At 36.8% G+C, this 15,386-nt stretch overlaps 2 protein-coding genes across 4 annotated transcripts in view; one reads left to right on the forward strand and one right to left on the reverse strand.

Annotated features, from left to right (window-relative positions):
• Positions 1-9,528, forward strand: part of E2F5 (E2F transcription factor 5) — a 25,670-nt gene extending 16,142 nt beyond the window's left edge. For 2 of the 3 annotated variants that reach the window (XM_027571835.2, XM_027571817.2), the window contains exons 2-8: positions 429-538; positions 1,499-1,660; positions 3,152-3,195; positions 4,653-4,717; positions 5,261-5,528; positions 7,468-7,515; positions 8,729-9,528. In XM_027571835.2, the coding sequence (XP_027427636.1) occupies positions 1,638-1,660; positions 3,152-3,195; positions 4,653-4,717; positions 5,261-5,528; positions 7,468-7,515; positions 8,729-8,838 (558 nt within the window). In that variant the 5' untranslated portion in view covers positions 429-538; positions 1,499-1,637 and the 3' untranslated portion in view covers positions 8,839-9,528. The remainder of the gene's footprint in view (positions 1-428; positions 539-1,498; positions 1,661-3,151; positions 3,196-4,652; positions 4,718-5,260; positions 5,529-7,467; positions 7,516-8,728) is intronic. The other variant, XM_027571825.2, reaches the window with a different exon arrangement.
• Positions 9,516-14,648, reverse strand: RBIS (ribosomal biogenesis factor). Its single transcript, XM_027571846.2, has 4 exons — positions 14,487-14,648; positions 12,252-12,368; positions 9,941-10,057; positions 9,516-9,644 (listed from the first exon to the last, which is right to left on the reverse strand). Exons 2-4 carry the CDS (start codon positions 12,363-12,365, stop codon positions 9,573-9,575), a joined length of 303 nt encoding a protein of 100 aa, XP_027427647.1. The 5' UTR covers positions 12,366-12,368; positions 14,487-14,648; the 3' UTR covers positions 9,516-9,572.
• Between the last annotated feature and the right edge of the window lie 738 nt (positions 14,649-15,386).

A 15,386-nucleotide genomic window follows, 5' to 3' on the forward strand; every position in this document is an offset into this window, starting at 1 on the left:
AAGTTTCAAAAAACAATTAAGGCTGTTTTTAGACAAGACTGTTTATGAAAAGAGAAATGAAATAGGAAGTGACATGGGTAGACAATTAGTACTCCTCCTCAGGATTAGTCCATAAGGTGACATGAAGTATTCTTATTGTGTTCTTTTATTTCTGTAGGCTTTGTGTCATGACCCTTTGTATATTTTTTTCCCCACTCTAACATCTGCTGGCTTTTAAATGGAATAATTTCTTTGGTATTTGCAATGTTTGAGAGATGCTTTGAACATACCCACCTATTGTTCCCAAGCAACTGACCAGGTCAAATTTGGGATTCGGCTGTCATGCTGTGAACTTAATAATCAACGCTTTTTGGCTTTAAAATATGAATTGTCCTTTATTTCATTGTTCTTTGCCTCCCCCCTTTCCCCCCTCCCCTTTTTGAAAACAGGCTGCAGATACTTTGGCTGTGAGACAAAAAAGAAGAATTTATGATATCACCAATGTCTTGGAGGGAATTGACCTGATTGAAAAAAAGTCAAAAAATAGCATACAATGGAAGTAAGTTACAAACCAGTACCCTACTCTAAAACCTTTACTTTTCTTTCTAACGCTCTGTAAAATCTGACCTTTCTACTGTTTAGCTCTCCTAAATCCTCTCTCGGCCCTCTAGTCTCACCAGGCCGCTTCTCTTTCCCTGGACACCGCTCTGGGCCTCTGTATATGTCACTCCTGCGTTGGCATGCTCCCTTACTCTGTCCACCGTTTGATTTACACTCTGAAAATTCAAATCTTATTTTCTCCCTCAAGTTACACATTTGGCACACACTGCATACTGCGTTGTATTATTAATCCCTCTCTGCCTAAGTGTTTAGCTGCCCAACTAATATAAACTCCTTAAGAACAGGAACTATGTCCTGTGTATAGAATATGTACCTTCTATGTAGTAGTTGATTGAAATGCATATTGTCATTTGTTAACTGTTGTATGGTTGTATGTTTGAATGTAAAAAATACTTTCTGTTCTGCAAATTTGTCCCCTTTGGCCTTAGTATTTTGTTTTGTTTTGTTTTAAAGCCAGAATCTCAACCAAAATATTAAAAGGTTGTAATTTATTTTACTAGCATCTCAGCCTACGTCATGACACTTCCAGGTGTGACTGTTAGCTTTGACATCCTTTTGGTGCCAGTCACTAACTAGCCTGGCCTTTCAGATGACAAACACCATTCTAGAATATCCTGAGAACTTTTTTTAGACTTTATGAAAATTTTCATTTTCTGTATGGCAAATGCATTGAGAATTTTTAAATTTGATTGTTCTTGCCAATAAATTTTCTAAGCAAATATATTCAGAGGTACGATGTTTAAATTTTCTAAGGATTGTAATGCTTGATTTTTAGAAGATTGTAAAGATTTTTTGTCTTGAATGAATTACTAATTCAGTCAGTTTTTATTATTATAAAAATTAAGTGATGTTAACCTGGGCTTGATACTGGAAATATTAATTCTCATATGTTTTTAAGAGGTGTAGGTGCTGGCTGTAATACTAAAGAAGTCATAGATAGATTAAGATATCTTAAAGCTGAAATTGAAGATCTAGAACTGAAGGAAAGAGAACTTGATCAGCAGAAGTTGTGGCTACAGCAAAGCATCAAAAATGTGATGGACGACTCCATTAATAATAGATATCCTTTTAAATAAGTTACACATATAGCCATAGCATTTGTATTTATATATTTTCCAGGCTGAAGATCAGTTACTTTATTCTAGTGTTCTAAAAAGTTTTGTAAGTGAATATAATATTTTAATTTTACAATATCATTCTAACAATTTATACTAATATTTGAAAAGTTTTTACCTCTTAAACTACACAGTACATCTGTTAACATTATTCCTGTGTTGCATTGAGAAAAAAAAATTCATCCACTTTCAATCTACCATTGATAGGATGCAATATGCTAGCTAAAGTGTCCTTAGGGGGTCTCTGAATATTAGAAGTCATTGTTAAATGCATAGGTATATTTAAATAATTATGCTCAGTGTTCTGAAGTGGCAAAAATTCAGTAACTCTCAAAGTTTTGAAAAATTAATTTTGGCTTGAAAATAAAATATCATGGACCTGCAATCAATCCAGGACACTTTCTGCCTAATATGAACTCAAAGATAGTACCTACTTCAGGTTGGGGACCAAGGTTTATGTATTTATCATATTATGTGGGGGAAAACTATTAGGGATATACTTCATGTGTTTCTTAAAAGCACTATTCTCTCAAATACCAATGATTCTCTTGATTTGTAAACTTGCCTGTACTCTTATGGAATCTCTTAATGGCATTTATCTTCTACTACCTCTCATGAATTTTTGACTAATGTATACAATTAATTTTTTATGTTGTTTTGGCAATTTGTTGAGTAAGTCCATGATCTCATTTGCTATTTCTACAGATCAAAGCTCCTTAACAGTTTGATAACAATGGGGTTTTCAAGCTGTGTCTTTTTTTTTTTTTTAAGATTTTATTTATTTATTTGACAGAGAGAGACACAGCGAGAGAGGGAACCCAAGCAGGGGCAGAGGGAGAGGGAGAAGCAGGCTTCCCGCCAAGCAGGGAGCCCGAAGCGGGGCTTCGATCGCAGGACCCTGGGATCATGACCTGAGCTGAAGGCAGATACTTAACGACTGAGCCACCCAGGCACCCCTTCAAGCTGTGTCTTGTGGAGCCCCAAAATACAAAAACCATTGAACTAGTTGATCTTGGACTTTGCTGCACTGCTTTCCAAGATTCTGGCCATTTCCAGTTCCCTAAGCCATGACCCAGGAAGATTCTCAATTTGGTCACTCTCCACTCCTACTGATAGCACCCTTTTCCCCACTGATATCTTCCCCTCCAGAAGCCCTGTCTCCGTGAGCAATATGCACTGTTTTTCATCTCTCTCAAAGGTCCTCATATGTCACAGAAAATCAAAAGTGACTTCTTCTTGGAGCAAAGGATGGGCACTCCTCTTATGGACCTTTGTCTTTGCCTTTCCAGACTAAAGACTTTTTTTTTTTTTTTTTTATCTTACCATGCAGCACCTTCATGCATTTGGTCATTTTGTTTTGGCCTGCAGATTTATTATCTTAATTTAAATGTCTAGACCTTGGTATACATGTTGTTCCTTAATTCTTATGACAGTACATTTTCCTATGTAACTCATGAAGACATCTGTAATTGCTTTAATGGTAAGTACTGTTAGTCAGTTTGTTCTAACATACTTCCTCTTATTGATCTAGGTAGCGTAGAGTGATTCAGCATTCCCCAGGCACTCACCCGAAGTCATTATTTTCAGGAACTGTGGACATTTTGTGTCATTCAACACTGCTCTGTAGTTATAGGTTGCTTTTGTTTCTGTTCTCATGACAGTAACTGCTTTTCAGTTTTCACTTCATTGACTGCATTGGTAGGTGTAAACTGTGTGGGAGGGGCAGCTAAGTCAGAGAAAGATTAAACCGCAGTCTCAAAGTCACAGAATTGTAGTGTCAGTGACCAAATTTGAACAAAACATGGTTCTCATTGGCACTGTTTATGAAACTGTATGAAGCAAGTGTGCTGGTCACAAATGAACTCAAAGAAAGCATGAGGGCAGGGTTAGGTGAATCCATTTTATAACCAGGACAATTATTCCTAACCCTATTCCAGCCCCTGCCTCCATGTGTTCTCCTTGAAAGGAAAATACAGTGTATTTAACTATATCGGGAGGGGGGCTGTGTTCCCATAATTATAACACAAGTAAAATTAAATTTTGCATACATATTTATATTTAGTTATGCAGGGCTTATTAAACGGACAGTCTTATGTATTATGCAATAAAAAAAGATCTGCCAAGCACCTTGCCAAGTGAAATCTGACTTTCCAAGACTATATTGACAATATGTGTGGACTTACTGCTTTACTCTGCCACCATATGTCCTGAGCTTTCTTTGTTTTTTTTTTTAAGATTTTATTTATTTGAGAGAGAGCGAGAGAGTGCCAGAGCATAAGCCAGGGGACGGTCAGAGGGGGAGGGAGAAGCAGGCTCCCAACTGAGCAGGGAGCCCCATGCAGGGACTGATCCCAGCACTCTGGGATCATGACCTGAGCCAAAGGCAGATGCTTAACTGACTGAGCCACCCAGGCACCCCTGTCCTGAGCTTTCTAAGAAAGTTTGGGGAAAGCATTTTTAATCTTCAACTCAACAGAGTCTGCTGTAGAATTTAGCTTTAAAATTAACTTCACTTAAGCTCAAGTTTTCACAGTATCATATCTAATCTCTAGTATCCCTAGTCACTTAAGTAATTTAAAAATCTCAAGTAAACAATGTTACTTGAGGCTAAAGGTTTCAAGAATTTCAGACTTTATACAAGACTGAATGAAAGCAAAATTAACTTGAACTGAATTTGTTAATGAGAATAACAGAGCTAACACTAAGTATTTACCCTCTTCTAAGATCTACTGTTACATGTATTACCTCAGCTAATCCTCAAAACAAGCCTATTCAGTAAGTTATGTTTCCCCCATTTTGCAGAATTAGGAACCAAAGCCCAAGGTCACCTAACCTGGGATTCAAACCCAAGCATTCTGACTCCAGAGCCCATACTCTTGCCACTGTATTCCAAGATCATAGTATTTTCTAAAACTTAAAAATATTTTTTTTCACCAGGTGATACACTTTTGGCCATTCAAGCACCTTCTGGTACACAGCTGGAGGTACCTATTCCAGAAATGGTACGATAACTTTTCTTAAAATGGATCTACTGTCTTAAGAGGATCAAATGTTTTCTCTTTAGCTGAATAAGAGCTAATTGTGTGTAAACACTTCCAAATTACTGCTTTCAAGTTTTCTACCTGGAAGTATTGATATCTGAATTTGGATGACTTCAGTAAAATTATATAAGTGACTGAATTATTTAACATTTTGATTACAAGTTTTATTAAATTTGATTTGAGCTAGAAAATATCAAGGAACGAGTAATGATATATAGTCAATAATCTTTATAAAATCAGTTAAAATTGCTATATCTATAACTGATATAACAATCCTGAGGAAAAAGTTCAACTTAAATATCAACAATAATAGATTGCTTTAAATTGGGCCTTTTTCAAAACATTTTCTAATTGAGTCAAAGACATTTATTGACTTTGCTATATATAATTCTATGCTATATAATAATGAGTCCCTAGTAGTTTTGCTTATCTTAATTTTTAACGTTCCAAGGTAGTTAGAAATGTTAATATTTATTCATTTGTTTATACCCAATAACTTTAAAGGGTCAGAATGGACAAAAGAAATACCAGATCAATCTAAAGAGTCATTCAGGACCTATCCACGTGCTGCTTATAAATAAAGAGTCCAATTCGTCTAAGCCTGTGGTTTTTCCTGTCCCCCCACCTGATGACCTCACACAACCCTCGTCTCAGCCCTCCACTCCAGTGACCCCACAGAAATCCAACATAGCAACTCAGAATCTGCCTGAGCAACATGTCTCCGAAAGAAGCCAAAATCTTCAACAGACACCAGCCACAGACTTATCATCAGGTGGGTCTAGAGCCTTTGTTTTAAAAAGTCAGAAGGAAGAATATGAATATGAATACCATATTAAACAAGTTGGTGAGCTTTTTTGAATTGGTCAGCGTGACCAGCACTGGGATAGGTATTATGAGGAAAATTTAAAAACAGATCCTGCCTTTAATTGTATTACTACAGATTTGTTTCTTAGGTAACGTAGACATACAATCGGATTGTATATTCAGACACATACAATTTTGAATACAGTATAATGTGGTTAAGACTGTGTAGAATTATAAATAGTGACCAAGGAAAAGATAGTTAATGGGCCTAACTTTGCAGTTTTCCTTAGGATTCCATGTTTGGAATTAATTGAAATTTGTTCATTTTCCCCCATTTTTACTCTTTACATGTCAGGGTTTTTTTTTGTTTTTTGTTTTTTTGTTTTTTTTAAATCAGAGGTTTGTAAGGCTCTTTTCTCTCTTAGTCACTCTAGGATAAATGATTGAAATGTGTTCTAATTACAAACTGGTATACAATATAGTGACTTTTGCTTCCTTTCTTCGTATTCCTTATCACTATACTTTTTATTTGCAAAGCTTAGTTTTAAAGAGCTGAAAAAAGGTCTCAACTCCAATTTTGGAAATCTTGCCTTCCTAAATTGTTTAATCTGAAATGAAAATAACTAAAACTCTAAAAACTGGGCATCAGGAATAGGGTCTACATCTAAATTATAAAAATTTCCTTGGGCACTCTATTTTTTTCCATGGTTACATGGCTAGATATTTAGCAACTACTTACTGATTCAAATAAAAGGCCCATGGCAGATATTCTGTCAATGGTTGCTGAATGAATGACTTAAGACTTAAGTCATGCCAGTCTAGATGTAATATTGCATATCATTAAAAACTACACTGTATACAATCCCATGTTTATTTTGACCTTTGGCATGTGTCTCATTGGAATGTGGTGTGAGCCTTACTACTCTGGGAGTTCACAATAGTTCAGAATGAGGCTATAAAAAATCTAACTGGACAATTTTTCAGCTTTTTGTCCTCCTTCCCTTCCTCTGTAACCATTTCTATACTTTCAGGGATAGAATGGGGCTGCACAGTGGAAGGTGTACTCCTTAAAAAGCTTATGATCTAATTATAACCTAATGGGGAATGTATAAAGACAGGCAAGTTTTATGTAGTTTAGACACAATTAGTACATTGTTCTCCACAAAGCATTAAAAAATTTCTGTATATAGTTTTATATTTGGAAATAGTAGAGAGAATAATTTGGGGTCAGATTAGAGAAAACCTTGAATATCAGACTGAGTTGGGACTTTAGCCCATAAGCCAGTGAGGATTTGTGAGCAGGGAAGGAGCATACTTAGAACTGTAAACTGGTAAGCAAAGGAGTAACACGATTAGGGAAGATGCTTTTGGGAAGCAAAAGGGTAAGAGGCAATGGAGACTGAAGATCTGACGTCTGCAGTTACACAACTAGGAGAGAACATTAAAGCTAAAATGGATGATAATAGGATTGGAAAGAGAAAGATTTGAGAAATATTGTTTAGGCAAAATAAAGTAACTTTGATATGTGAGATCTGGAGATAAATTTTAACAACAGGAGGAATGGAGAGTGATGTTGAAGTTTTAAGGTGGGGTGACTGGGAGAATTATGGTACCACTGACTTTGTAAAACAGAGGAGTAAGTTTTGGGAGAACGATAATGAGTCTTTTGATCTACATCTTGAGTTTTGAAGTTTAAAAGTAATGCCAAGCACAGAGTAGGTGCTTGTGAAAAATCACATCTTTCCATAAAGTTCAATTACCTTAACACTGTGTTGTTAATCAAGCTGCTGTTTAAATTAGCTGTTGTATACTGTTTAAATATAAACTGCATTTAAATGTAATTGCTTTTTACTATTAAAATATATAAATAGAAATGTAACAAAACTTTATCACATTTCTGTTTCCAGCAGGATCTATTAGTGGAGATATCATTGATGAGTTAATGTCTTCTGATGGTAAGTAGTTTAAAATTTTACTAACTACTTTATATATCAGTAATGGTTTTCTAGAATTTATAAATGGCATGAGTTAAATGTGGAACCTATATTTTTTACCTGCTTAACATACTATGACGATTCATGAAAAATCTCCCACTTAACAGTAAATCATAGGCATCCTTCAGAATTTTTATTTTCCTGTATTTTGAGAAAAAAGAGCCCATAAGGGGATACTTATTACCATCACTGAATAAATTTCTACAGTTAGCACACTGGCCCTTTCACATCTGAAGAATTTGGCCAGGAAGAGTAAAATAATATATAGGTAATCTCAAAACCTAGTTTTGTAAATAGCCCTACTAAGGCCAATTTCAAGATACACATGTGAAGTACGTGAACTATTACTAACATTAGCCAAGTCGCCATCTAATCTGAAATAATTTTTAAAACTCTTAAAAATACAAAAAAAAATTTGTAATTACTTTAATAGTAACTCTTTTGGCTTCACCTTTCTGTAAGTTCTTGGATTCAGTCCTGGTTCCTAACAAATATAGCCAAACCTAGGAAGTTGCAACTGTTAAATAAGCAAATGGTACAGTAACCATTTGAGATTAAACATTTCCGTAGAAACAGAACATCAGCAAATTTATTAAGTCCAGTTCCTACTTGTTTTCAAAGTAGTAACTTATTTAGCAGATCAGAGGACATTCTTTGACCAATTTAAAAAAAATATTTTATTTATTTATTTGAGAGAGAGAAAGAAAGAGAACGAGCATGAGTGGGTGGAGGGGCAAAGGGAGAGGGAGAAGCAGACTCCCTGGTGAACAGGGAGCCGGATGAAGGGCTTGATCCCAGGACCTTAGGATCATGACCTGGGCCGAAGGCAGATGCTTAACCAACTGAGCCACCCAGGCATCCTGACCAATATTTCTGAAGCACATATTTTAGTGTGACAAGTTCAACCAATAAAAATTTTAGCCTCTTTTTCTCATGCTATACCTATGCATACCAATGCATACATTATCTTTAAATGAGAATTATCTTTAAATGAGAATCTTTCAAAATATACACCAGATACAAGTCAAAATTAATTTATTACTTTTTCTATTATATACTGTAAAATATTCTTATATGTAATTTAATTTGGATAGATGTATTTGAGAGTATTTTGTTAAACATCATTAACTATATGTAAAAACCGTGTTTAACACTGAATTTGTTTTGCTTGCAGTGTTTCCTCTCTTACGGCTTTCTCCTACCCCAGCAGATGACTACAACTTTAATTTAGATGATAATGAAGGAGTTTGTGATCTGTTTGATGTCCAGATACTAAATTATTAGATTCCACGGAAACTCGGGACTGTTATCTACCTCTAACTGTAACATTTTAGACTTCTTAATAACCTAAGTATTTAAAATAATGAATGTAACATCTTTTTAGTTCACTGATTCTGAAGTGTTTTCTAATACTTTCTTTTTTACTTCACAAAACTTCAACCATAAAAACAAAGGGCTCTTTTCAACCATAAAAACAAAGGCCTTTTTCAGGGGAAAAGGTGATTTAATACCTACAAATCCCCTCCACCCTCAAGTAATTATATTCTGGGATTTCAGCTTTTCTTCCAATTCTGAATCCTTCTGTTTTTTTTTCCCTCTTATGAGAGGAAAGTTAAAGTAGACTTACGGCCATCTGAAACAAAAAAAAGTTGGCCAACGGCTCATCACTTGTTTGTCTTGTATTTTTTTTACTGCCACGAAACTGTCCGTATTTCTGCGTGTCCTCCAGTCCAAACACACATTCACTGCCGCTTATAAAGTGAAGGATGTAAAGTAGGATATATTAACTGTTTCAGTGAACACATTTTGTGAAGTGCCTTCCGTTTTAGCACTTTAAGTTTATCACATTTTGTTGACTTCTGACATTCCACTTTCCTAGATTATAGGAAAGATCTGTTTATGTAGTTTGTTTTAAAAATGTGCCAATGCCTGTACATTAACAAGATTTTTAAAAATAAAACTGTATAAAACATTTAATTTATTGGTCTTTTTGGGGTATCTGCTGTATCTTCAGTGTATTACAACTGAGCCATTAATCTTGTCGCTTCATCAACATTAACTGGTTCGTTTTCATGACACTGCTGAGGAATCTGAAGGGAGAAAAATATTGTATTTTAAAATGTAGATAACAACAGTGAGCAAAAATGACTTGTATATAATCTATTATCTAACTTAATTTCTTCTAGTCCTACCTTGAGAAGTAAAACAATAAATTCTCATATTTGGACTCAAGGTTTTAGAGTGTGAATATGACTCAATATGCTGCATATACTACAAGGCCAAGTATAGTAGAGATCCAAATACTAAAATACATTCAACTTCCTGGCTTTAAAAAGTTGGGAGTTTAATTTATTAGCGATAACAAAAGGAACTGATTTCTACTCACCAGCTGTTTCTGCAAAGGTTCAAGGGAAAGGCCTTTTGAGAAATGGGCAAGTTCCTTTTGTATATCTACAAAAGCTTTATTCACTCTGTTAACTTTTTCATCATTCACAATGTTTATCTTTAAAAAAGAAAAAAGGCATTAATCTACAATCTTGTAACCATTAATGATACAATATATCCAACTTTAATTTAACCTTGTTAAACCTAAAAATTCATCAACCCTACCCATTTGTGGGGAAAATTCACACAAAAATTCTCATGGTCTTATTGGGAAATTTTAGACAAAGGTTCTGGTTTTTTAAAAATAAGAATTATGTGGACAAAACTCATATGTAGATTTGGTACAGGCACACTAAAATACTATCATCTCTCATTGTAAAATGAGGAACCTGGATCAAATGACTTACTCTCCTTCTAACAGTCCATCTCTGAATCCTTCCTTGACCTTCCTGCTTTATCGGAAGTCCCTTCCAGTCTCCTGAGGACAATTTCCCTTGTAGCACTCCTCTCTTAAATCTAAGAGGTGGGGTGATATTCTTGTTCTTCACTGCTGCTCTCACACCATTTCTCATTAAAAACTCAGCTCCTTTGTACCTAAGGCATCATCAGAACATTCTGATACCTCTCTTTCCTCATTACTGTCATCTGCCAACACATTTACTTGCTCCCTCATAAAGAATCCCAAACCTTGGCTCACTGACCTCTCTCATGCCTGGTTATGGGCTTCAACAAACATCTAATCCTATGGTTTCTTAATCTCTTCAGGTCCTCAACTTCAGGGTTCTTTTCACTACCTACCTCAGGCATCCACTCTCATGGATTACCTTTGGCTGCATCATTACTTGTAAGTGCACCACCTCCAGTTCCTCTAGTTCACTTAGTTTACTAACATTAACAATTCTTAAGTCTTACTGAAATCATCTCCCACCAATGTCACAATTTTTCACATTTTCATATCCTCACTTCTTTCTTTAGCCAGCACAGATTCCATGACCATTAATTAATCACTTCTTTACACTCGCTTAACTTTCCTTCTCTTCTCTCAATCAAACCTGCTTGGCAACCTAGTTAAACTCAACTGACAGCTTTTTCTGAGCCTAAAACTGAAGCTGGAGGAAATCATGACTGACTGGCTGGCTTCACTTTAAGTTCATGACCACAAACTTTAATTTACCATTTATATAGTGCCTGGCAATCTTACAACCTCCATTTAGTAAGTTAGGCCACTTTCTGAGAAAACTGATCATTTCTCCAACCAGTCTGCCTATCCAGATTTCACTCTCTTAGATCTTTCCATTAGGATACATAAAGCTTCTAGTACTCCTATTCGAACAAAATGATCTCCTGTCAGTCAAATACACCAAGTTTTTCCCTAGCTTGGGGCCTTTGTATTTGCTATTCTCTGCCTAGAGTATGCTGCTCCTAACACTTAACAGAAGTTTTGATTACTTGCTCCTTATCATCTGGATTTTGGCTTCAGTGTCAACTTTGAAAGATAATCCTCTATAAAATTGTCACTCCCTATCCACATCATATCACCTGGCTTTATTTTCTTTGTAGCATTTATTAAGTCATAAAAATCCTTGATCAAAAGGCTTGATTTAGGTAGTTCATGAAAACTGAAAGATAAAATGTTACATTTCTATGACTACTATGACAATTACTAAGTCCTGGAGAGCTGACTCCACCTACTACTTAAACTTGAAAACATTTCCTTGAATAATTTTCTTAAAGAATCTACTTAATCTCGAAGAAATTTCCCATTTCTCAAATACTTTGGAAAAAAAAACAAAAAAGAGAAACTCCTTTCTTTTCAAATTTTGCATTTTAAGAAAGAATCTTATTTTATAGGTTTTTGTTTGAGTTGTAAATATCTTCAAGGATATAAGAATTAGGAGAAAATGAATAGGTGCTGACCAGCATTTTATGTCTTGCTTCTGTTAAGAGGTTCTTGAATATATTTGAGTTCAGAGATAAGAACTGTTTCCCATACCATGGTTTTTGATAATTTCTATGCTCTGATAAAACTTAAAACTGTTTTTTGGATAAAATCTTTAAAAACAAACAAACAAAAACTGTTCTTTGGAGCCTCATGCATTTGCAATTGAAGTGCCTTTTTCTTTACATACATCTACATCAAGAAAAGGAGGTAATTTTTTTTCATTTTTTTAAAAAATAAATGTTTGAAATCATCTTGCCTTTGTGAGAAAGGCTAAGAAACTGTTTTAAATAATAGCATTCAGTTTTCCAGTGGCTTTACAACTGTGCTTTGCTTGTAAACAATAGAATCAGAATACTTAACTAATACTCACCTTCTTAAGATTAGTGGTAACTGGTTTTGCTTTGTTTTTAGACTTAAAGTTTTTTTGGCTGGCTATATGAAATACATTCCTGGACTTCTGCCCTCTTAGTTTGTTCTTGGCCATTGTCTAGGGAAAAAAGAAAAGGAGCTCAATTAAGCTGCCCACATTTATGAACTATAAATGAATTTAAGTTTTTAAAGTAAAGCTACCAATTTAGTCTAAGAAATTCCATTTTATTCCTGATTATTTTTAAAGTCACTGCATGTATTAAATTATTTCCATGTCTTTGGTCACTACCAGGCTTTCTGCTGTTGAGTGCAGAGTATGTATCTAATTCTTTTGTCTCAATACTTGGCCCATAGGAATACCACATTAATTTCTGCTGGTTGAATTCGTTGATACTATCAACACAATTGCTTTCTCAGCTCTCTGCAGCATCTGACAATGTTAACCATCACCATCCATCCTGCTAGTTTACATATACCATTCTGGTTCCTATCATACTTTAGGATGGACTCCTGTCTCCTTCTTCCTTTTTATTTGCCCCACTTTCTCTCCTATATACACTTCTTCAAAATCAGTCCTTAATCCTGACTTCCTACCTTTAATTGCTTTAACAACTTCCATATCACCTCTATGTGAACGGCTCTTGAAACTTTACATATTTTCTTTGCTCTATAGCTAAACATACACTAAGCCTATAAATCCTACCTTAGAAACATGTCTCAAACCTGCTTTAACAATGCATATGAGAAAATTTTAAAAATATTAATAGTTAAGATTTATTGAGCTTCTAGTACGTGTATAAGCACTATGTGAACATTTTATGTGCTTTAACTAATTTACTCTGCATAACTTTGTGGGAGGTACTATTATCCCCATTTTACAGACAAAACTGATGCAAAGAGGTTAATTTGCCCAATGTCACACAGTTAGTAATCAAGAAATGATAGGATTCAAAGCCAGGGAGACTAGATCCAGAGCTAACATTATGTGATATGGCTTCTCATGTATAAGTGAACATAATGTAGTACTGACTAGTTGAGGACTGGATTAGTCCTATAGTCCCTAGGTCCATTTGGTTGGACCATAGATTGGCAATCTATACCAACGGACGAAATTAGGTCAGGCACCTGTCTCTAAGTAAAGTTTTGGTAGAACACAGCTATGTCCATTTGATTATGTATTGTCTATGGCTACCTTCCTGCTACAACTGTGGCCCACAAAGCCTAATATGTATTTATTTAACAAATAATACTTATTATCTGGCCCTTTGCAGAAAGATTGCCAACCCCTGGCTTAAGTCATCTGCATTCAAGTCTATGCCTAGTGCTATGTGATGATCCTCCCCAATATTAAAAACTTTGAATGACTCTTCTAATGCATTAGGGGCAGTGTGCTTTGTCCTGGTATAATGCTGGAACCCCAAATCTAGGATAAATATGTCAAACATATCTCCTGCCACCTCTCTGTACACACCCATCCTAGTCTACTAATTGCTCTCTGAAGACACTGCATATTCCTTTCTTTCCTTTGCTCAACTTGTATCTCTCGACTGAAATTTATATCCTGCTTCAGTATCTAGCTTCAGTAAACTACTTAAGGACAGCAATGCTTGTAAACACCAATGGTACCCCTACTTAAACAAACAAACATGAACACAGGAAACTCATGATTACTACAGAGGAAGTAGAAAATACACATCATATCCCCCCAATTAAATAATCTAAAATCCTTAAAATAGTAACCAAAATCCAATCACTTATCTAGTATTCATTAATAACTTACGATGTGCCAGGAGTGGTACAAAAGTGATAGACATAGAAAAAGTGATATACACATATGTATGTGATACAATCACAGATACATGATAGTCTTGCTAGAGGCAGCATACAAAGGGACACAAGAGGGAGGAGTCCACCAGAGTAGTGGACTTGAGAAAGGTTCACGGAGACGGGAATACCCTGGGGGTGGGGCAATATTGAAATTCTCTGACAGCAACGTGAAAATTGGGATGACAAGAGGCACAACGAAAAACTGGTACCCTGACAAGGGCTTAAGGCCCAAAAGGCACCGGGGTTTCAGGCCTGGGCCAGCAGGCCCGCTGCCCACTAGGGTTGCCTGAGGCAGCGCGCAACGGAGCCCAGCCTCCGGGCCTCACTGGCACGAGACCCACCAGTCCAGCCCCAAGCCCCGAAAACTACACGCCAGTCTGCCAGAAAATTTATTAACCTCTCCCCATACCTTCAATACCCTCGTGCAGCAACTCTCGCTCCGACTGACACCATCTACACGCAGAAGATCTTCAGGAAGTTCGGGAGGGGTCGGAGGGGGAAGGAGCCAATCAAAACTCCTCCCACAGGCCGTAGTTCCGCCCACCGGGCGAAGCCCTACCCACCCAGCGGGGTCTCATCCGCAGAGCACGGGCCTGACCAGACGAAGCCCCGCCCACCGAACGTAATTCCGCTCACCAGCGGGTTCCCGCCCTCGTAACGTAGCCCCGCCCACAGAGCGAACTCTCTATTGTGTCTTCTAAACATAGCGAAGCCCCGCCTCTAGGGCGAAGTTCCACCCACCATGGGAAATCCCGCCCCAAGAGCGTCCCTTACCTTAGGCAGGATTGAGGAGCAGTACTTGGCTCCGGCAAGCTAAAGGCGTTGGAGATGCAGCGAAGTCTGGACTTCCCGGGCGGGTAGGTGTGTGTAGAGAGAGAGCACTGAGGCGTTTCTGAGGTTCCGAGCCGCAAAGTCCGTCACCAAGTCGGCCCTCAGCCGCAGACTCCTGGCTGGCTCTGCCCACGCTCCCAGCAGGTGGCGATGTGCGCCTCTGGAGTGCGTCCGGGGCTCGGCTGGGGGTGCAGAGAACCTTGCAGCGGGGAGAGATCCGGAGCTATAATCTCCGAAGGGAACGTTTGTAATGAACGAAAAGATGCTTTTCTCTTTTCCTTGCTTCAAAAATAGAATTTCTAACATTACAGCACAGGCACAAGAAAATATAAAAAGAAAATAAGTATCAGGGAACGTAGAGAACCTTAGAAGAAACATTTTTTTTGCCTTCCTGTTGTGTGGTTTGTCTGTATTTCTCAATTAAGACATTTTGAGTTGAGTTTTCTAGAAAATTGACTCAATTCTACCAAGAAGAGCT

This window comes from Zalophus californianus, chromosome 4 (assembly GCF_009762305.2).
Source record: "Zalophus californianus isolate mZalCal1 chromosome 4, mZalCal1.pri.v2, whole genome shotgun sequence".
Classification (NCBI taxonomy): domain Eukaryota; kingdom Metazoa; phylum Chordata; class Mammalia; order Carnivora; family Otariidae; genus Zalophus; species Zalophus californianus.

Excerpts from the sequence above, each read along its gene's own strand:
- RBIS (XM_027571846.2), bottom strand. The coding sequence starts at position 12,365 with ATGGCCAAGAACAAACTAAGAGGGCAGAAGTCCAGGAATGTATTTCAT. Across the intron at positions 10,058-12,251 it reads TTACCACTAATCTTAAGAAG|ATAAACATTGTGAATGATGA; the intron begins GTGAGTATTAGT and ends TCTTTTTTAAAG. Across the intron at positions 9,645-9,940 it reads AACCTTTGCAGAAACAGCTG|ATTCCTCAGCAGTGTCATGA; the intron begins GTGAGTAGAAAT and ends TTCTCCCTTCAG.